The following is a 23035-nucleotide window of genomic DNA, read 5'->3' on the forward strand; positions in this document are numbered from 1 at the left end:
ATCTTGACTTTTGATTTCCTATTACCTAGTTAGTACTTTACCTTAAATGCAAAAAAATAAAGTGGAGGTATAATGCCCTTGAAGTCCTATTTAAATATAAAATAAATGGATTATCATGACAACCTTACCATGACTACATGCTCTTAAAATATAAGACTTTTTAAAAAAATTTAAATTTTCTTGGCACTTGCATGACATAATAATATCTTTATCATGTCATTTTGAAACACAAGTAGTATTGTGATTGCATTAGTTTGCTTGTTCATTGTAAACCAATACAATTATCTAATTGTAGCTTTATGATTCAGCCACTCTAAATTTGTATAGTTAACATAATACATTACAATCTTCTTGTATTCATGGCTCATTTATTAATTACCCTAGCTCCATGGAATGGGACACAGTTCAGAAATCTTATCCAAGATTTGTGTATATGCAAATGTTCTGAAAAATATCTTCAAAGGCAACCAATCACTTGTATAATCATTGCATTAACTGAGATGTAGCTACCAATATGTGATCTTCTCCTTGCTTTCGTAGCCCCCATTAACATACATCATGGCAAATATTTGTTCCTATGCAAATAATTAAAGTGGCACACAAAAAATATGCATGTTTTAATGACAATGCACACAACACAATATACACAATGCTACACGAATGTAACAATTCATAGTAAAGTCTCTAGAAAAACAGTTGTCGCATATACCTCATAAGAAACCATTAAAACCAATCCTACAACTTACAAGACAGTGAGTATGATGATAGATGATAACACATAAAGGAATGTAGAATATTTTGATGATCTCCACAATATGATCAAAGTTGTATCTTCAGATCGAGGCAAGTGCTTTACATATATATTAGTGATTTGTTACATTTTTTGTATAAAGTATGACCAATTCACGAGATAACAACAAAATGGAATGTAATGCTACATATTTTACCCTCAAGAAAAATCACTACAGATCAATATATCTTATGTCATGAGACAGAAGCTTGCAGCCAAAACACTAATAAAAAAACATTGAAAAGAGAAGCCTTTGATTTAAGATTCAGCAGAAACTTCTGAAGGTGTATCCTTTTGCAAGCTAAGTTTTAGTTCTTCCATCTGGAAGACAATAAACAATATGATATGATTGACCTCCTGTGATAGTAATAAGTAACTGCTAAATGTAACAGAAAAAGGGGTCACCTCTTTACATATCTGCTCATGTTGTATTTGTAATTCTTCATACTTTGTTTCAAGTTCTTCTTTCTCTGTTTTTAGAGTCTGAAACTCGGTTGTGGTTGGGCCTCCCAAATTACGCTGTATAAATCTGACGGACACAAAATTTAGACAAACAAACCACACCTACAACTGAATTCATTGTTCTTCATTAACTACTTAAAAGTTGTTTATGGGTACTCTGGTCATTTCTGAAAACTTAGGGGTATTCTCATGAATATCCAACAAGTTGATGTATTTTCATGCTCCTTTTTATTTTACAAGAAAAGGGAGCATGATTGAAGTTAGGCTCTTGAGCTCACCATTGAAGCGATGAAATTTGCAGTTCATGGGTAGTGTCTTGGCATGCTATGACAAAACAAACAGAGTAGTACATGGTTGATAAATCTCTCATTGTGTGTGTGTGTGTGTGTGTGTCATGCAAAATAGTATGGCAGAATAGACCCAAATAGTAGAGAAAATTATCACGACAGAGGGGTATTGTAGTTATTTCTGAAAACTCAGGGGTATTCTCACAAATGCCCAACAAGTTGTGGTATTTTGATGTTCTCCCTTTTGATTGTCTGCTCTTCAACTCATCACTAAAGTGGTGAAGATTGCACTCATGGCTAGTGTGTGTTTGCATGTTTTGAGTTTATTTTCTTTTTCTCCATTCTGGCTTACACGTTTTCTTTTTTTTCATTACTCATACTTGCTCATAAATTCAGTATATATCTAGTCCCAATTTAACATCATCAGCAACGGAGCCCTTGACATGGCCTTAGCTTTTATTGTGTTCCAAAATAATAGGGAAATCATTTGACACTTCTTTTAGATATATTATTAGGAGATTGTAGCACCTTTGGACTACGATATTATTACATAACTTCTGTTATTTACCTGTCTTCATTTTGATCTTGAGCTATTTGGATTAGCTTGTACCCCTATCTTTCTAAACATAATAAAGAGTTCCTAACGCCTTCAGATTAGAATATCACTACAGATCCTCAGTCATCACAACTCATAACTCATGAAACTGTCTCATCATGATCATGAACTTTTTGGATTATCTTATACCCCAATGCTTACATCTACCTCAAGATTTTTTCCTAGGGCTATAGAATAAGGTTTTTGAAAATATGAGGATGTCAACCAGCTAATGGATCACTAAGATGGACCCTACTACCTTACACCCATGATAAAACCATGACTGAGAGCAGAAAAAGCACGGACATTAAATGCATACACATAAACACTATCCACAACTGAAACTACAAAAAATATGAAGGAAATTCACATTCTAGAGGCATAAGTAAAAGATCAGCATTTTTTGAGGATATAGTAGGACCAACAAGCAACTCCATTTCGTTATATATGCATACACATAGAACTAGCCGTCAGCTTTTTGCAAAGTAAGGTACATCTCAAAACTCAAAAGGCATTGCATATGCTAGGATATAAAAAAATCTGAAATCTTTATAGCACAATAAGACAAAACTCACTCTATTGCAGATGTAGGCTTGTCATTCTCCTCGTACAGGCCCACAAGCACTGAAAATTAAATACAAGGAGAAGATGATTTCAAACACTTTCATATTTATATATTACCAAAGATACTACAGAAACAAAATCTAAATGCCGTAAAAGTGATCGTGGCCTCTCCGATCCCACTCCAAACTTAAGGAAGGGATGAAGGAATCGAGTCTTCCCAATTTGATCTAGATGAGGAGCAACGTTACTTCAAACACTTTCATATTTACATTACCAGCTAGATACTACAATCTAAATGCCCTAAGAGTGATTGTGGCCTCTTCTGTCCCCCGCCAAACTTACGGGAATGGATGAAGGCATCAATTCTCCCCAAATTAATCTTCTGATTCTCTGACCATTTTGTTCTTATCTCTCCCTCTTTTGATCAACTATCAAAACCCCGATCATGTGCAATGTCTCAATCTTCTAGATTATCTATGCAGGCAGGGGATGACTTTCATTGCTTCCTTTCTCTAGATTCTCTAATCATTTTTTCTTATCTCTGCCTCTTTTGGTCAAGCACCAATGTCCCCATCTTCAAAGTTATCCATGGAGGCAAGGGATGGCTTTGATTGCTTCTATCTAGCCTCTCACCAAGTCCCCTTGGACTTCTTCCAAGCATATCTTAGGAGTTATGCACGAAGTGCATTGGAATGTAAATCATGACATTATGTACATCGCAAAATGTGATCCGCTGCCTGTCTTTGTGAATGATGAATTAACCTTTCCAAAAACGTGCAGGGATAACAATTACATTAGAAAGACAAAAACACACGTAAATTTTAAGAAGAACACAATTTGAACTCCACTCTAATCCAACAATCCAACAGGGATATACATTGAAACGTACAATGATGCTACAATGTGAAATTTACAAAATAATAATGCAAACAATACTTCTACGCAAATTTTAGGTTAGAATAAAACCTTTAGTAAGAGCATCGAGCACCCCACTAGCCTCTAAATACTTCCTAAATGCTTCTTTCTTGGATTCGCTTGCCTAAAAAAACAAAGTTAGTTCAATAATCATAACCCACCCACTCGAAGAAGTATGATTTGTTTCTCATGGGCATAAAGTAAATCCTCTTTGATACATAAATTCACTCTCGGAGGAAAAATAACAGAGTATATGGTAAATATAGTCTCCAAGATAAACAAAGGGTTGTGTGTGTGTGTGTTAATGGAGGGAGGAAGAGATTACCATGTGGGCAAAATTGCGTGTGCTGTTCTACGAGAATGCAACAGGAAAAAAACAGTATTTTGTAACGGGTTAAGAGAAAACTTATCAAAACAAGCCCCTCAATTAACCGTAAACTATAGAACTAGCCTGATGTTTTGTTACAAGCACACATACGTATATATCACGAGAAATGGCCCATGGGCAGCAAGGAAAGAAAAAAACATTTACCCATAAGATGGTGCCATCCTCTCACGTACGCTTGTTAGAGATTTGTATATGTATGTTTGTTAGAGTTCAAACAAACGAATCTATATTGATAAGCTAAAAAGTAAAGTTTCCACTTCGGCACATGTTTGAATCCATTTTGGTTGAGTTTCAATATTGGATTTGTCTACGAGTTCAAAGCTTACGTGGTTCAATTTGAGTACATGTTTCCTTACAAGTATTCAATCCACCCACATGCCTCTGAAAGCCTATGTCCTGCTTATTGTGCTTGCAGCTACTGAATTGTTGCAATGGTACTACCATTATTTTTATTTCCATGCCTCGTGAACCCCATCTTCAATTCAATTCCATGTGAGCCTTGGAAAATGGGTGTTGAAGTAGACATGCCAATAAATTATTATTTTCAATTTAAACGAATAGAAAAGGTAAGCAATTGATTTTAAAAAAGGAAGTTTGAGCTTCCCTTGGACTATGCTTTTGGGGAAACGCATAATATAATCACACTAAATGGGATTTGAACTTGTGTGTGATTCATAGTATATAAGACCCTCTCTTTGATGATGTAAACTTTACCTTCCATCATAACCATTCAAAATCTTCACACGTGGCCTTTTGGTTGGATAATGTACTTTCCAAATTTCTAAGACTATGATGATGAATATTTATCCTTGCAATTCTGTTTGAATATATAACACATTTGCTAGATACAATTCTTGCGCGTTTCTAATTAGGAAATGATTGGAGATGTTATTTAAACTAGCTGTTTAGAGACATTATGTTTTTTTGATAATCTACTTTCCATATTTCCATAAAGTAAAATGATGATTATTTACCTATGCAATTTTAATATATACCGCATTTGCTAAAAACAATTGTTGAGCTTTTCTAGCAATAAAATAATTGGACAAGTTATGTGGATGCATTGTTGAATATTGCATGTTTAGTCCTTACGATGGATAGAGCTAGGTCAACTAGGTCACATGCATTTAAAGATAACCAATATACTTGGGTCTTAGATGTGTCAAGATAACCTTCACAAACAATTTTAATTGTCCAATCAAACTTTTTAATGGGCTAAAATAGAGTTTTGTAAGACAACCCATCATTGGTTCAATTATACCTCAAAAAATGAGCATATAAACGAGACGCTGACGTTTATTCGTAACTTGTTTATGGTGTTCTTTTCAACATTCTAGTACATTCTCTTGCAAAATATCTATACATGTCAAGAAAAGCATGAGCTATGTAGATATGAGGGTTATGGGACATAAAACAAGACTCTTCGATGATGCACGCATCACCTATTTAATGAAGTATATGAGAAAAGGTGGAAATCAAGTTGAAATTATTCCCTCCCCCCAATTAGGTATATGGGTTGAGATCGTAGAGAGACTATCATCTTTGATGTAATAATTTATCGTAACATCGATGAAGCTCATAATAAAGTGCCCATGGTGTTACCCAATTCTCATTATGATTGGATGCAGGGTCATTTGGTAGACGTTTTCGTTGAAACTTCAAATGTATTAAATGAAAGGCAGTGTAATATTGTGTCTTCCCAAAACATGTGTATGTTTTGTAATTTATTACAAGCCTTGAGCATCAATGTCCATATTTGCACGCTAGATTAGTTGTTTCTAGGTTCATACCCATCCAAATGAAAAGCATATGCCCACTCTTATTGGATGTGGGCATATTTTTTCCCTTAAGTTTATTTATATGTAAAGATTTATGTTTAATGCATGAAATGGCATATTGAGAGCCCACACATTTTAAAAATAATATAATTTAATCTAAAGGAAAGGAAAAGAGAAATCGAATTTGAAATGAAATATGCTCTAATATCACAATGGTTTTGGCATTACTACAAATAATATTTCTAATTTTCCATTTACAAAATATTTTACAACAAACAACTTTTACAATGTCAAAACATTGTGAGCAAGTATAGTGTATTTTGACTCATTGATGATGTGTTTCAGTTAATGAATTTTGTTGAACAAGCAAGAGGTATCAAATTTCTTGATGACATTAATTTGAATGCCTTTACCTATAGTCTATCAACCCACGTTGCGTACAAGCGTGGGAACTCTATAGAATATCATATAAAACAATGGATTAATCCATAACTTACATTCAAGTTGTTTATATACATGTAGACAACTTGATTAACCGAACTCTCACCACAAAATTTAAACCTAAATGCCACCCAACGGCGTTGCTTTGTAGGTGGCTCCAATTTTAATCCTTCCATGCAATTTATAATATATGCATAATTCTATAAAACATTCATCAAAGGAAATGTCCTACACTTAATTTTATTAAGCAATCGAATTATTATTTTTGGAACATGAACTGGGTGAGCAATTGGAGTTAACTCGAGATCGTGTTAGATTGTTCAACATCCATCTAGACCACGAGAAAGTCATTATCAATAAGAATGAGCACCAAGTTCGAATTTAAGGACATGTTGTGCAACTTGGTTCTCAAGGCATGTCAATAACGTTAAACCAAGGGTCTAGTATTTGAATCATCGTATAACGTCCCAATTAAATGCTCAACGGCACGATTAAAGTCGATGATCGTTAGCCATGTCCTTCATCATGACCTTAAATGAAATAATCTATGGAATCTCCAATTCACCATTTCAAACCTTATACAATAGGGTTTTTTGTACCAACTTTTTCTATTTTATGTTGGCGCATTTCATTCCCCATTATAATAGCCAATCAACATTAAAACAAATAAAATGCGTGAATAGATTTTATAGACTTGGATACGGGTCGACGTGAACCAAGGTGATAATAGTAGTATCAATCAAGGAAAACAACATTGGTCTTGAAAATCCATAGTGTGAATGATCATTTAATCCAATCTCATGCATGATCTCAGTAAATGTCATACCTCCCAAGCATTATAGAACTTTGGTTATTTTACTACCCTCTCACGAGCACCACTGACAATGCAAGTTGAATAAAAGGACAATGTTGATGTTCGAATCGTACAAGATGGATGCGCGCATTTGAGGCCAAACCTCACACACTGGGCACGTCTTTCTTGGAATCCTAAAAACTCTACATATTTGGCTACCTTTCAAGTGGGGTTAAAGGGTGTCCATCAACGCTAACAAAGCAAGTCAATTAGGGACGAATCCAAAACTACGACACCATGAGAGGATATATGGAGTGTACACATAGGATAGCTATCTAAGGCTCGATAGCAAGACCTAACGGGCAATGCATGCACATTGACCTTAATGAAGCGAATGGCATGGGATGAATCCAAATCCAAGAGCAAAATCAAGACACCATGAGATGAATAGAGAATGTGGAAATGTGCCTCATTCTCAAATTCTCATACATTATTTTGGCTAGGTCATTCTCAATGTGTTGGAGGAGTGGCAATAAAGACACCCCCGACAGGGACCATACACACATTTCTGTCTCTCCCCCAATTACATATGGACACATAATACTTCTTTAGCTAAAGCAAGAGAAGTTTTTGCTTCTCAGCATTTGTAGCGCCTTCAATGATAGTGAAGCCTGCTGTGTGCTGCTTTTTGCTGTCACTCACCGAAGCCTTTTCTCTCACACCCTAATTTCCTCGACCCCTTTTCCTGCAGTTGAAGGCTTCACCAAGCAGAGGTGAAGAATTTGAGTAGCGGCGAAGGTTCGAGCTCAATCAATCTTTAACGAGAACACACACATCTGCGTAGATTTTGGCCTTATCATGCATGATCCATAGAATTATGGTCCGTCCCCACGCTACTCTGATGGCGATATAGGTCGAGGGCTCAAAAGCTACACCTTTCAGATGGCTGCCCCTCCTACTCCCCTCTCTGCTCCGAGGCAAGTTTGCTCTGATACACTGCGCCGATTAGCGGACCTTTGTACTAAAGGACAACCCAAGGTATGTCAATTCCCTCTCCATATTGTTTCTATTGTTTCATATATTCTATCGCCACCAAAAAATTCCCAAGGTATGCAATTTTTTGTTGGGTCAAATCTCCTTTGACTGAAAAAAATCCCAAGGTACGCTGGCGTTTTCCTGTTTTTGTTGGTTTAATCGTCTGTTTTCACTGAAGTAAATCCCAGAGTATGCAGAAGTTTCGTTTGTTTCATCTTTTATATGCAGTAAAAGGCATGACAAATATTTATTATTGTTTTTGAAATCTTCTCCTTACACCAAAGGAAGTTCAAAGCTTTGTGAATTTTTTCTTTTGATTATTTTTATTGGTTTAAATATTCATTTGATAAAGGAATCACAAGGGTGTGCAAATGTTATTTCTATTGTTGCTCTCATAACTTTTGTGGACAGTAAAGGAAATTCCAAGATATGCATTTATTTTTTGTCGCTGTTTCTAAAGAAAATTCGAAAGTATGCAACTTTGTAATTATTATGGCTGATTTAAGTATTTGATTTGCCCTAACAGTATTCTGAAGTATGCAAATGTTCCTTTTTTGACATTTCAAAACATTTATAAGAATTTAAGGAAATCCAAAAGTTCTTGAAAAAGATTATTTTGTTGGCTATTTTTCTGTTTGTATTAAAAGAAATCTTCATGTCCAGAAAAGTTGTTTTCTTCAAAAAAAGCATCATTCTTTTGAGTTTGTTGTGTCGTTTTGTTTCCAAATCTATTTTCTCTATGTAGGATGGAGCTGCTATGCATTTCAGAAGGCACATTGAGGAGGAAGCTCGAGATTTGGGCGGGGAGGCATTTAGCAGGTTCATGGACAACTTTTACCATAGAATAAACACGCTGATTGAAAGTCCCGAAGTATCAGACAACTTAGGTGCACTTCGCGCAATAGATGAGCTTATTGACATGAAGCTTGGTGAAAAGGCATCAAAGCTTTCAAGGTTTGCTGAATATCTACGCCACACATTTGAGGAGAAACAAGATCCTGATGTATTACTTACTGCAAGTCGGGTTCTTGGTCACTTTGCTCATGTTGGAGGGACTACAATGGCAGATGAAGTTGAGCGTCAGGTTTGTATTTATTTCTCGAGCTCATTTGAATATAACTTGCAAGTGTTTTGGAACAAGAGAACTATGCCTAGAAGTCTTGGATCATGATCATGCCAAGTATTTGTTTTGCTGGAGTTCTTTGAGGGTAGTTTCTTTGTGAATTTAGGATCACTGTTATGTTTAACGTCTGCTGCTTTATTGCTGTCAAGTCAAGGGGAGAAGACAAGATTTCAGATTTTTTATGAAGAGCATGCCTTATGTATGATATATAATGGATTGTTTTTTGTTTGGACCATGAATCCCATTTCGTTTCAGTGCTATCTCCTCAAGGAAAGAAACATGGTCTTATATCCAATCGTATCTACTGTTGAAAGATTGTTTAGCTTTCATCCTAGACATACATTTTCATTTAGATATCCAGTGCATCTCATTTAAGTGACGTCCTTTTATCTTATTTACTTTTTTTACATTAACATTTATTTTGGTTTATTGTTCTCAAAAACAAGACTACACTTAAGTTGTAATCTCTTGTTTGTCTTATTGGCCATTTTCGCCTCTTAAAAGATGTTAATATATCTTTCTTTCTTTCTATCGATTTCATCTTATAGATCAAGTTTGTTTGATACATGTTACAAGATAGATTAATCATCATGGTGCACCATCTTATATGGATACACATCTATCTCGTGTGCTAAGACCTCTTCTCAAATGGATTTGCCAATTGTGGCATCATAATGTTGAAACAGAGGAACACTACGTTTGACCTTATATTGTTTTTGTGAAATTAAGGGGATATACCATTGTGTCTTCAAACAAGGATTTGATTCATTCCTTTCGATAACTGAATATAAAGACCAATGAATTATGATGCTTGGTATTTTTCTATCTAGAAATCAAGAGATATAGAGAGAAGTTATTGAAGACCAACAAAACAATTGCAAAAGCTCCCCAACATAGATCACTACAACATTCTTGACCCTTATCACTCCTCATGCTACAAGTAAATCAATGGCTACGCTCAAGATAGAAACTGGTTGTGCATGCAGGCCATACTCATATGAACCATGATCTCCTTACCCTTGTTATCAACAAACAAATGCCATTATCACCTGACACCGAAGGTGATCTGTTTATTTGGAAACACCTCTATTTTGGATCAGCCCATGTTGGAGATATTTCAAAAGCAGAAAATTCAGTCCATCTAAGATCAAAATGCCAAGTGCTTAGCTAATGAGAATATCTAGTGCTATAGGAAGTTTTTTACTAATTTGTTGGTTTTATTGCTTTTTGTTTTTTTCTTCTCTTTTGAGAGAACATTTTAAGATGTTATTTTCTGTCCCATAGAGTATTTTGGCCTCTTAAAAGATGTTTAAATATATTTCTGTCATTCTTTCTCCCTCTTTGTTTATTTTCTAGCAATTTTGAAAGAATAGAGTGCTTCGAACTGATATTATCAAATTGGATAATGGAAGAACATGTTACAGCCCCGCATCTCTTGGTAGGAAGATGACCCACAACAAGCCACACATTTTGCACACATCAAAGAATGGAATCATAATTATGCCCTTATATGGATATACATCTATCCCATGCCCTGCACAATGTGATAGGGTGGCTGCGGATCTCTTCACATCAGTTAGAGATTGAGGTAGAAAGTTATGCATGCACACCTGTGGAAGAAAGAATTTGCCAATTGTGTCATCAGGGAATGGAATATGCAGAACACTATTTTGCCACTACTATTTTTTATGATATAAGTGACATACCAATGCCTCTTTTAACCAAGGCTTTGGCTTACTACACTAGATTATGGAATAGGGCCAATGGTGCTTTGGGGATGTTCTTGTTAGAACTCAAGAGACATAGGGAGAAGTTGAAGGAGAACAATACAACCATACAAGCTCATCAACAATGAACAATTGCAAATTTTCAGCCTTACCACTCCTACTCATGCCACAATTCAATCAAAGGCTGCTCAAGTCGACACATGGGTTTCCGTATAGGATAATCATGACCCTAATCCCGGGGTCGAAACCTCTTGAGGTAAGAGGCATTATCTACTCGGACCTCACTAATGAACAGGTTGGTTTTCTTGAATACGAGATTACTAGCAGCATTTGCTGCTGCGGGAAGAACCAACTGTGATATGATACAACATGCTTTGTAAGGCATGAATTCAGGTGATACAAGTGTCTGCTTGTTCCAATCAGGACATTGCAAAAGGGTTACACTAGATCAGGCAATAGAAATTTGTGGTTCACATAGGCCCTGATCTCGTGAACCAAAATCTGACCACCCTTATCATCGGTAGATAAAGTCCATTGACCTATGCTACAGATCTTTTGAAGACAAAAATAATAATCTACATGTATGTATAACAGGATTCTTTAGTCACTTCTATTATTTAATTAGATTTATTTTGATTTCTTCCCAAGAATCTTAGATGTATAGATAACAGGATTCTTTAGTCACTTCTATTTGTATTTACTCTTTATTTAATTAGATTTATTTTGGTTTGTTGTCAAAGAAGGGAACATTTTAAGATGTAATCTCTTGTTTGGTTTTATAGGCGATTTTGACCTCTTAAAAGACCTTGATATATTGTTCGTTCTTTCTAGAAAGTTCATATTCTTCTCTTGGTTTAAGAGATTTTGGTTCACACTAGCATACCTTTTCTGATGGAGTATTGTACTGAAGAATAAGTTTTTTGATATATCTCTATAGATTCCAGAACTAAAATAATACGATGTAGGAGTTTCGAGTCTATGGTTGCAACTTGCTAACACAGTGAACAGGATATTCTTCCTTGTTTGAGTGAAAAGGGAAGGAAATTACATTTAAATACTCAAGTTGTTGTTGAAACATGCAAACACAATAAACAGGATATTCACCTATGAATTTGGGTGAAATTCCACATTTCAACGCCATAGTTTGAATAAGCACAACTTGTTGCTTGAACTTGCGTAATGTATGCAGGATTCCATTAACAGCAAACAAATGAACCTTATTTGAATGAGGCATATTGTCAGATCAGAAACTTCCATGACTCAAATGGTATATTGAAGTACGCCTTTCGTCCTCTCATCAGCATGAAAGAACCATGGCTTTCTGATGTTACCTCATGCTTTCCTAGCCAAAATGTCAAAGGGTCTCCACTTCTCAATGAGTGCTCAGTGCTGAGATAGTAGTTTGCATGGTTTGTTGGTTGTGTTCCTGTTTGGCAGGCCGAACTTGGACATATGTGTAGTTAGGAAATCGCGTAATTACTTGCACTTAATGTCATGTGTACAGTGGTTCCACGTTTTCCTTAATTCTATTTGCTGATAAAAGTTGGAATTTTAAATAGGCTATGCATAAAATGCAAAAACAAAAAACACTCATAAATAATGTGGGTTCTGGCAGGTAAAGCATGCATTGCATTGGTTACAAGGGGAGAGAGTGGAGTCACGTCGCTTTGCAGCTGTCCTTATTCTTAAAGTAAGGATTCTTTGAAATCAAATAATGAATTGATTCCAATATTAACACTAAAATATGTGTATTCTACATACTGTAAATTTTTTCATGCAGGAAATGGCTGAAAATGCACCTACAATGTTCAATGTACATGTTCCTGAATTTGTCGATGCAGTCTGGGTAGCATTGAGAGATCAGAAACTTCATGTTAGAGAGAGAGCAGTAGAAGCTCTAAGAGCTTGCCTCCGTGTGATTGAGAAGAGGGAGACCAGATGGCGTGTACAATGGTAAGAAAGATTACAATCAAACTGCCACATTATAATGTGAAAGTTGAAGATGCGTAACACTGTTATGTGGTGTAAGTCAATTCACTGAACAAAGATAACTCTTCTTTAGCATTGTCTCATATATTGTGCACTATGAAATGAGCGTTGAAGGTTTAACTATGAAAGACTTCCATCATTTTGAGCTCTCTGATTTCTCTTCTCACCTGTAGGTATTACCGTATGTTTGTAGCAACCCAAGATGGTCTTGGAAAAAATGCAAGCGTTGAAAGTATACATGGGTCACTACTTGCAGTAGGAGAACTTTTAAGGTTGGATTATGCATAATGCAACCATATTCTCTACCTTTCATGTGTTCAAATGTAGGAAATTGAGATAAGCTGCTTTTGTTCAGGAACACTGGTGAATTCATGATGTCTCGGTATAAAGAAGTAGCAGACATTGTCTTTAAATATCGGGATCATCGTGATCGTCTTGTAAGGAGAAGCATCACTGCCTTACTTCCTCGCATTGCCCACTTTTTGAAGGACCGGTTTGTTTCTTCATATCTAAAGGTGATTTTTTCTGCAGCATACTCTTCTTTCATATTTCACCGCTTACATGCGATCTCTTACTTGTTTCGTTTAAATGCATAAGATCTGCATGGACCATCTGCTTGCTGTTATGAAGAATCCAAGTGAGCGTGGTAGTGGATTTGTTGCACTGGCAGAGATGGCAGGGGCAGTTGGAAAGGAGTTAGAATCTTACCTACCACTTGTAACTGGGCCGCTAAAAGAGGCAGTGAGGCTTCATACCATATTTTTTATTCAGGAAAAAGGTGTATATTTTGGATATTGAAGATAGACCCTATATTTCTAACCTACTCCATTTATACAGATAGCACCGAGAAGAGGCAGACCATCTATGGAAGCCTTGGCTTGTGTTGGCAGTCTAGCTAAGGCAATGGGGCCTGCAATGGAGGAGCATGTGCGGGGATTGTTGGACGTTATGTTCTCAGCAGGACTGACACCTACACTTGTTGAAGCACTTGAAAGTATAGTTTCAAGGTATTCTTTTGTACACATGCTTGTGAGCTTTTTGGGAGTATTTTGTATATAAATGTTGATGTGGTTTTGCTGTTGTGGCAGGTTGCCTTCTTTGTTACCAACTATACAGGAGCGTCTATTAGATTCAATCTCATTTGTCCTGTTAAAATCACCTTATCGATCAGCCAAAACCACAACAGTCCCTGGTCGTTCACCAATTGTGCCCAGTTCGCCACAATCATTTGAGTTAAATGGGCCTGCTTTGGTGCAACTTGCATTAACGACTTTGACAACATTTAATCTGGAGGTTGGTTCGTTGATGGGATTTCAGTATATGTGGGGTTTTCTGATTCAATAGCAATAAAAGGAAAATTGAAGGGCAGGTTGAAATCCTTATTTTTTTCCATTAGGTTCTACTTATTTTCCAGGTAATAGCTCACAATAAGTCTTCCATGGTGTACATAATGTAGATAGTAAGGTCTCGAAAAGGTGATTATTAGGGGTTCTGCAGTATTTTAATTGAAGTCTGGACACTAAAGTGGGATGATATATAGTTAATTGTCAGTAATTGCAGGATTGTTCCTTATTTTATGAACTAGAGAGTGAATACTGTGTGACCAGGTCTTACTCTTACTTTTATTCATTTATGTGATATCTCTTATAAAGGAGAAGATTCTAGTGAAGCTCAAAGAAAGAAAACTATTTATTGTTCTTGGCAGTAGCTTTGCGTTTTTTTCTTTTCTTTTAATTTCTTTCATCATTCAATTCCATTTCTGCCCGAATATTCTTGGTTACCTTGTAAGTCATGACTTATAAAGGTCTGTGTTTGACAGCTCTTAACAACTTTAGTCTCTTAGGTCAGTTTTTGGCCTTTTGTGCACGATAATATTACTTAAACTGGCCTTTTGTGCACAATAATATTACTTATTTTCTTAACAGGCTAAAATTTGACTTTTGTGTATCATGTTTTGGCAGGGTCATGAACTGTTAGAATTTGCTAGGACTGCTGTAATACCTTACTTAGAGGATGAGGATTCAATTACAAGAAGAGATGCTGCAGTTTGCTGTAGTAGGCTTATGGAACACTCATTTTCTTCTTTTGGGCTAGCTAATGGAAGATTCTCATCCAGTAGATCTGCTCGTCCAGGAGGATCTTGGAGGCGATGGCATCTTATAGAAGAGGTGTGATTGTTGTTGTTTTATCTTGTTATGTTCTCCTCAACCAGAAATGGGTTGGAGAAATCAGGAAGATATGTTTTCATCATTATAATTTTTGGAGAGTTTGGTTTTTCATTTTATGATATATGCATATTTTCTCCTATGGCCAGATTCTCGACAGGCTTCTAGTTGCAGCAGTTGCAGATGCAGATGCTGGTGTTCGAAAAGCGGTTTTACATTCATTACATGAAAATGCTAGTTTTGATGCATTTTTGTCACAAGCTGATAGTTTACGTGCTATATTCATTTCCCTGAATGATGAGGTGTGGTATATCTGATTCTCTAAGTCATTAGTTGCGTTCAATGGCGTAAGTCTGGGAAGTAATTCCATTTTGTTATGAAGGCTTTTGAGGTGAGACAACTTGCTATCTCAATGGCTGGTAGGCTATCAGATCAAAATCCTGCATATGTTCTGCCAGCTCTTCGTTGTCACCTTGTGCAGCTGTTAACGGACCTTGGACAAAGGTAATCTTTACAAGTGTCTGGGGAAGGATATCTTCAAGAAGGATTGGAACCCATTATGAAAGTTACAAATACACGTATTCTTATGTTGATGCAGCCCGGATAGTAAAAATCGAGAAGAGAGTGCCCAACTTCTTGGTTACCTTATCAGATCTTGTGAACGTTTAGTACTCCCATATATTGATCCAGTTCACAAGGTACTGTGTTTGTATGTTTAATTTCAAGAAGACTACTTTTTTGCTTGCTTTACAGAGGTAATATGTTTCTTCCTCGAAGGTTCTTCTAGAAAAGCTACAGGATGGATCTTCTGGAGCTGCAAATAATGGAGTAGTGACAGCTGTGCTTGCGACAGTTGGTGAACTAGCAAGAGTGGTATGAAGGATATGATTATAAGAGAGGTTGCTAAGCTGACAACATTCAGTTCAATCTCTATCTTTAATGCAAGATTAATATGTTCTTAGGGTGGATGTGCAATGCGACAATATCTTGATGAATTGATGCCACTAATAAGAGATGTCCTCCTTGATGGGGCATCAGTAATGAAAAGAGAGGTTGCAGTTTCAACACTTGGGCAACTTATTCAAAGTACAGGGTAAGTTTCCTTAATGCTTACATATTTACAGTCATAAATGTTTCACAGTGGATATATCAGTTCTGTCATTTCTGTGACTTTTTTCATTTGTGTGAGAATTCTTCTTAGGCTGGTAGAATGTCATTCCTCTGCTAATTTGTTGTGGAAGGGATTGTGGAGGCTGGTGTATAAGTAGCTATTTTCAGTTTAGGCGCATCAGAGTCATGATTGAATCATTTTAAAAAGCAATTTTCAGTTTAGGCGCAACTTCTGAATGCTCAAATATGTGAACTTCAATGTATTCATGAGGAACTCCCCCTCAAAATTTCCAGAGGTTTTGTGGCTCATTCCAAATTCCTGAGTCTCTGCAGACTTCATAGAGCCATAAATTGTTTAAAAATAGATGATTGGGGCATTATGCATGCATCAAGCTTGAGCTCGAGTAAAAGAAAACCTCATCTTCCTTTTGAGGCAAGATAAAGAATGCATAAACTAGGATTAAGTTCATCTCATTGATCTTATTGTTGGTTGTAAACTTTCATTTCGGGTGTGTTATAGATGCCATTATACATTTCATCTCATTTCATTGCCAACCAAAATTGACAGCATGCAATAGCTAGTTGTGAATCTTATCTTTTTCTTTATAAGATTCCTGAACTTGTGCACTATTTGACACAGGTTGTCAGATATCAAAACAATGCTGTTTGTGTGATGCAATTTTGTCAAACTCGTCATAGAATTATCTTAAATGTGCTCAGAAAATTCTAGTGAGAGTAAAAGAAATTTTATCTGCAAAAACTCTTTCAACTAATAAGTAAAGCTGTTCTATTTTCATAAAACTTTGGTTGGCTCATCCATCCCAAATCTGACTGAAACTTCTTCGAGGTCAATTATTACCAGAATTGAACTTGGGTTGCCTGGTGAAACAAAGCCAGGTATCCTAACCTGACTAGACAAGAATGGATCCACATCTTGATATTCAAAATTTACATACATATGTGTATCAATTCTAGAAGCAGAAGGTGAAAACATGCAAACAGAACAATGTGTTCATCTTGAAAACAATATATAGATATATTGTGTCAAAGCCTATGAGTAATAGCACAGTGCGTGAAATTGAGCATAGTTGGTCAAGGGATTGGCTTCCATTGTAATAGAAAAGAAATGCATCGGGTTTTCTGTATAGCAATAGAATAATAACAATGCTCCAGTCGATCTATCCAATAATAGATTTTAATGAAATATTATTTTATGAAATTTATTCCTTTATGAGCCTCTCATTTAGTTTTTATGTATTTATTTATTTCTGTATCTTGGTCTCATTTATTTTTCAATATACTTAAAGATCCTCTAGTAATTTGCTGAGCTGAAAGTTTTCTGCCTTTTAATGAGATCATGCAGATATGTTGTGACTCCTTATACAGACTACCCTGAATTACTTGGTTTGCTGCTTCGCTTATTAAATGGAGATCTTGCATGGTCTACAAGAGTAGAAGTGCTTAAGGTACAAAGTGATTTTGAGTATACTTGATAAATGCGTATGGAACTTTCTAAAAAATGTGTTTTGTTAATTTTTATTCTCAGGTTTTAGGAATATTGGGTGCACTTGATCCTCACAGACATAAACATAATCAACAGTCACTGCAAGGGGTTCATAGAGAAGGGAATCATGCAGATGTCCGGCAGCAGATGCATTCTATGGAAGAACTTCCCCTTGATCTCCTGCCTGCAGGAGGGCTATTTACGACTTCTGAGGATTACTACTCAACGGTACTCCATTTTCCCAACTCTTGCATATCTTTAAGAAGTATTTTCCTGATTATATTTAGTTCTGTGATTCTTTATAGGTTGCGATACATGCATTGATGCGCATTTTAAAGGATCCTCAGTCAAGCTACCACCAGAAAGTTGTGGGGTCTCTCATGTTTATCTTCAAGGTATGGGAGGCATTCTCTTTGGTTCTGGTGCCATGAAGCCATTTTGATTCGCAGAGATTGCATCCAATTTATTTGGATTGACTGCTGCCTTTTGTTACATTTTTCTGACTTTTTGTGTATTTGCAATGCTGATATTTCAGACCATGGGGCTTGGCTCTGTCCCATATCTTTCGAAGGTGAGTAAAATGGTTCAGAAACTTTATTTCTCATTTCTTTTTGAGCATTGAGGGCAATGTATGCAACACATGAATTGCGTTTGCATTCTTTTTCAATACATTGTTGATCATTGTTTGTCCCTGTTCCATATCTTTCGAATGTGAGTAAAATGGTTCAGAAACTTTATTTCTCATTTTTTTTTTGAGCATCGAGGGCAATGTATGCTATACATGAATTGCATTTGCTTTCTTCTTCAATACATTGGTGATCACTGTTTGTTTGCTCACATAGTACATCGATGAAAGATATTGAGATTTTATAGCTATAGTCTAGCTATAAATTGTCTGATGGATATTAAATTTGTCTTTATTTAATGGAACCATTTGTTTACAGTGTAAGCAGTTGTGTCGAGCTACAGTTTTGATGTGCATTGTTGCTTTATTTTGTCAAGCTATGTGTTTTCATTTTCTACTAGTTTATAATGTGTTTTGTTCTATTATTTAAGAGAAAGAAAGATATATTAACCCCTCTTAGGAGGCCAAAAGGGCCTATACGACCAAATGAGGGATTACATCATAAGTGTTGTCTCGTCTTTGAGAACAACAAATCAAAATAAATAAATTTTCCTAGGTAAAAAATTAAATAAGATAAAAAAGACTAGAGAATCTTGTTATCAATACATGCAAGATTCTCAAGTTAGACATATTGTAAATTTTTTTCAAAAGATCTCTAGCATAGGTTGATCGAGAATGGAGGGTCCCCGAAGTGAGTGAAGCACCTTTCAATGGCGGGAGATAATGGCCTTTATCTATCAATGACAAGGGTAATGAGATCATGATCCATGGGGCCGGGCCCTACGTGCACGACAAATTGCTATTGCCTGATCTATTGTAACCTCTTTGTTATTTCCTAGTTGGGAGCCCATTTGTGTAGCACATGATTGACTTGTAGCATGAGTAGGAGTGATGGAGCTAAAGAATTTTATGATGTTCTTTGTTGATGAGCTTGTGTCGCTCTACTGTTATCCTTCAACAATTTTTCCATGTGTCTCTTGAGTTCTAGCAAGAAAAGCCCCAACTGCTGTTGGTCATATTCCATTACCTTGCATACTGGGCCAGAGCCTTGCTTAAAGAGGCAATGGTATCTCCCCCTTATTTCATAAGAAACACTAGAGTGACAAACATAATGTTCTTCAGATTCCACTCCCTGATGACACAATTGACAAATTCTTTCTTCTAGAAGTATTAGTGCATATCATCCTACCTCAATCTCTAACTGATGTGATGAAGTTTGCAGTTGCCCTATCACACTGCACAATGCATATTCCTACCAAGGGATATTTTGGGGTTGATTTATATTATACTGTTTTCCAAGTTAATAATATCAGTTCAAACCACTGTATTCTTTTCCAGTTTGATCATGTTTAGATGACATCAATCTAATCTATACAGTAATGGGGGTAGTGCATTTATGATTATACTATGTGACTTGAACCATGGTTGCATTTTAGCATACCAACAATAGATGTCTCCATGTTCAGCAAGTTGTTTTTATGACATAATTGCCAATCTTGAGTACCATCGTTTAGGGAACTCCAAAGCAATTGGATATAGGTCACTGATCAGAATAATGCCTTGATGATTATAGAGGCTGCTCCCATCTCTGCAGAAAGAAAGAAAGATATATTAATGTCTTTTAAGAGGCCAAAATGGCCTATAAGACCAAACAAGAGATTACATCTTAAGTGTTATCTCGTCGTTGAGAACAACATATCAAAAAAATAAGCAAATAATACTCCGTAAATATAAAAGTATATAAGATAAAAAGACACGAGGGAATCTGGTTTTCGGCACATGAGAGATTCTCAAGTTAGATATATAGTAGCTTTTGTCTTCAAAAGATCTCTAGCATAGGTCGATCCAGAATGGAAATGTCTCTGAAGTGAGGGAAGCACCTATGATGGCGGGAGATAATGGCTTTTATCTATCGATGTCAAGGGTGTCGAGGTCGTGGTCCATGGGGGCTGGGCCTACGTGCATGGCAAATTGCTATTACCCGATCAATTGTAACCCCTTTGATATGTCTTGGTCTGGAGCCCATTTGTGTATCCCGTGATGGACTTGTAGGATTAGTAGGAGTGATGGGGCTAAAGAAAGTTGTGATTGTTCTTTGTGGATGAGCTTGTGTGGCTATATTCTTCAACAACTTTTCCCGATGTCTCTTGAGCTATAGCAAGAAAAGTTCTAGGCATTGTTGGTCCTCATATTCCATTACCTTGCGCAGTGGGCCAAAGCCTTGTTTAAAGAGGCAATGGTATTTCCATCTGATTTCATAAAAGGCACTACAATGACAAACATAGTGTTCCTCAGATTCCACTCCTCGATGACACAATTGGCAAATTCTCTCTTCTAGAGGTAGTCGTGTATATCTGCCTACCTCAATCTGTAGCAGAGAAGAGGATCAACTTTTGGGGTTAATAACTCTTCTGTGAGCATCAATAATGAATGATGTACCAGAGGAATGGCCATTCCCAACAGTGAAGGAGACAAAAGTTTCTCTGATATGAAAGCTACTATCAAAAAAGTGCTTTGGTCCTGGTCATGAGCCAGAAAGAGATAAACCAATGCTTTATACATGCTTATTGATACAGGTATAGACATAAACTATGAACAATCAAAAGTAGATACAATCAACTGTCTGCCTAGAAAAGTAGAAAATCCCATGTATCAAAAGAGCTCACAAGTATGTGTAATCTAAGTGACATAATGGAAGCATAATGACAGTAGGGTGAATATCACCCTGTCCTCTGAATCATTATTTTGTCTAAGACCATGGAACTGTTTTAATGGTGATTTCCGATGTATGTCAACACATAGTTTTCATGGCAGAGTTGGTACTTTATCAACATGGAACCATAGATATTAAAATTTTCAAGATAAATAACGACAAAATAAAATTGAGATATCTGAAATGCATCAGAAGGGAATAAAGAGTTGACCTGCATGTGCAGTTGTTTGAGAGTTGATATTTTAATTCTGTAAATCATGGTGGTATTCTTGTATGAATGTTACATTGAAATTTTACATGTTTTTTCTCAGGTGATGCCGGATCTTTTTATTACAGTTCGATCATGTGATGACAGCTTGAGGGAGTTCATATTTTTGCAGCTTGCATTGCTGGTTTCTATTGTGAAACAGGTACAAAAATATGGACCAATAATAGAAATCTTACATGCTGGGTACAAGTTTGCATATATAGATAATTAGTTTCCTTTGGTTGCCCAAATGAATGTAAAATAGATATGTCTAATTTCTCTCTTTTTTATCTTAATTTTTACAGCACATTCGGAAATATTTACCTGAAATGCTTTTACTTATCTCTGACTTTTGGTCCACTCTGCTTCTGCCTACACCAAGACGACCTAACAGTGGATCACCTGTAGTTTGAAACCCCTTGATCATCTAGAAGTTTTATTTATAGTCTTCTCCAATAAATATACAAATGTAATGTTTATATTTGGAGATCTCGTAGGCATCATGTGCATTTGGTTTTTGCAGATATTAAATCTGTTAGAACAATTATGCAAGGCTCTCAACGATGAGTTTCGGACATATATGCCAAAAATCTTACCACGATTCATTCAAGCATTGAGTGATGCTGAAAGGAACTCTGGTTATGCTTGTGTGCCACCTATATTACACACGTTGGAGGTTTTTGGCAGTGAGTCTCTAGCACTTCTCAAAATTTAAATAGCCAACTTGAATTTTTCCTAACAGTCATGTTTTTTCTCTATGGTCATCATCACTTGGCACTGAAGGTGCTTCCCTCGTGTTGGAGATATTTTCATATTGAATATTTTCCGAAGGCAGAAATTTCAGTCTATCTAACTTTAGAATCTTAAGTGCTTAAATTTGCACACTATGTTTACTTATATTATTTTGGCTTTTTGTTCAAAAAGAAGAGACAACTTTTTGAGTAAAAATTGTTTATTTAGTCTTATAAGCCATCTGGCCTCTTTAAAGACATTAATATATCTTTATTTATTTATTTCTACGGCAGGCAATTTGGATGAACACATGCATCTGTTACTTCCAGCATTAATTCGTTTATTCAAGCCAGATGCATCTGATGCACCTTTAGACATCAGACGTGCAACCATCAGGGCACTTATCCAACTGATTCCGGTGGTACAAGTATGTAAATGCTCTTCTGGAAATAGGTTGTTTGATGTTAATGATTCAATATGAATGAATAAACACTATGTATTTGTGATTCAAGGAGAATTTCTCTGTTAAATTTTACCATTCGGTAGTTTTTCATGAATAAATTACCAAGGTCAACCCAAGAGGACTGGCTTTTTGTTCTGGATGATACACTTTGAAATTCACAGACAAGCACAGATGATTTAGCTGTCTGTTAGTTTTTCATGAATAAATTACCAAGGTCATCTCAATAGGACCTGCTTTTTGTTCTGGATGATACACTTTGAAATTCACAGATAAGCACAGATGTTTTAGCTGTCTGTTGTTAATGACTAGAGAATCAAGATTCTGTAAAATTAGAAGTGCAGCTCTAATCCTAAACTTTCTGTCTGTGAAAGGATCCATCTGCATAGAAATGAACTGGGTTAGTATCGACGAAGAAGTAATGTAACCCCAAACAAGGGCAGTGTACACATTGATGAAACTTGACTTCAGATTATTTCAATGGATTCAATGAATTATACATGTTTTCTTTAATATGCAATGACAGTAAAAGACATGAATTAATAATAAACAAACACTTATTTTTTTGAATTGTTATACAATTTGAACTATT

General features: G+C 36.1%; 2 protein-coding genes across 3 annotated transcripts in view; one reads left to right on the forward strand and one right to left on the reverse strand.

Annotated features, from left to right (window-relative positions):
• Window positions 1-816: 816 nt before the first annotated feature.
• On the reverse strand, window positions 817-4115 carry LOC147858568 (uncharacterized). The gene is made up of 5 exons (XM_087326681.1): window positions 3939-4115; window positions 3665-3737; window positions 2710-2758; window positions 1196-1319; window positions 817-1111 (listed from the first exon to the last, which is right to left on the reverse strand). The coding sequence occupies exons 1-5, from the start codon at window positions 3939-3941 to the stop codon at window positions 1049-1051; spliced, it is 312 nt and encodes a 103-aa protein (XP_087182807.1). The 5' UTR covers window positions 3942-4115; the 3' UTR covers window positions 817-1048.
• Window positions 4116-7635: 3520 nt separating this feature from the next.
• TOR (target of rapamycin) overlaps window positions 7636-23035 on the forward strand; it is a 39287-nt gene continuing 23887 nt past the window's right edge. For both annotated transcript variants that reach the window (XM_087326956.1, XM_087326957.1), the window contains exons 1-23: window positions 7636-8051; window positions 8794-9132; window positions 12514-12588; window positions 12679-12851; window positions 13061-13159; window positions 13243-13402; window positions 13485-13628; window positions 13725-13894; window positions 13976-14180; window positions 14849-15055; window positions 15202-15354; window positions 15435-15556; window positions 15651-15750; window positions 15830-15925; window positions 16015-16145; window positions 17526-17628; window positions 17709-17894; window positions 17972-18061; window positions 18202-18237; window positions 21316-21414; window positions 21557-21655; window positions 21775-21937; window positions 22277-22410. In XM_087326956.1, coding sequence (XP_087183082.1) covers window positions 7956-8051; window positions 8794-9132; window positions 12514-12588; window positions 12679-12851; window positions 13061-13159; window positions 13243-13402; window positions 13485-13628; window positions 13725-13894; window positions 13976-14180; window positions 14849-15055; window positions 15202-15354; window positions 15435-15556; window positions 15651-15750; window positions 15830-15925; window positions 16015-16145; window positions 17526-17628; window positions 17709-17894; window positions 17972-18061; window positions 18202-18237; window positions 21316-21414; window positions 21557-21655; window positions 21775-21937; window positions 22277-22410 — 3180 coding nt within the window. In that variant the 5' untranslated portion in view covers window positions 7636-7955. The remainder of the gene's footprint in view (window positions 8052-8793; window positions 9133-12513; window positions 12589-12678; window positions 12852-13060; window positions 13160-13242; window positions 13403-13484; window positions 13629-13724; window positions 13895-13975; window positions 14181-14848; window positions 15056-15201; window positions 15355-15434; window positions 15557-15650; window positions 15751-15829; window positions 15926-16014; window positions 16146-17525; window positions 17629-17708; window positions 17895-17971; window positions 18062-18201; window positions 18238-21315; window positions 21415-21556; window positions 21656-21774; window positions 21938-22276; window positions 22411-23035) is intronic.

Source organism: Azolla caroliniana, unplaced genomic scaffold (genome assembly GCF_043228905.1).
Source record: "Azolla caroliniana isolate FFs.n. ecotype wild unplaced genomic scaffold, voAzoCaro1.0.p SCAF_11, whole genome shotgun sequence".
Lineage (NCBI taxonomy): Eukaryota > Viridiplantae > Streptophyta > Polypodiopsida > Salviniales > Salviniaceae > Azolla > Azolla caroliniana.

Excerpts from the sequence above, each read along its gene's own strand:
- LOC147858568 (XM_087326681.1), bottom strand. Across the intron at positions 2,759-3,664 it reads GCTCGATGCTCTTACTAAAG|TGCTTGTGGGCCTGTACGAG; the intron begins GTTTTATTCTAA and ends TTTAATTTTCAG. Across the intron at positions 1,112-1,195 it reads ATGAGCAGATATGTAAAGAG|ATGGAAGAACTAAAACTTAG; the intron begins GTGACCCCTTTT and ends ATTGTCTTCCAG.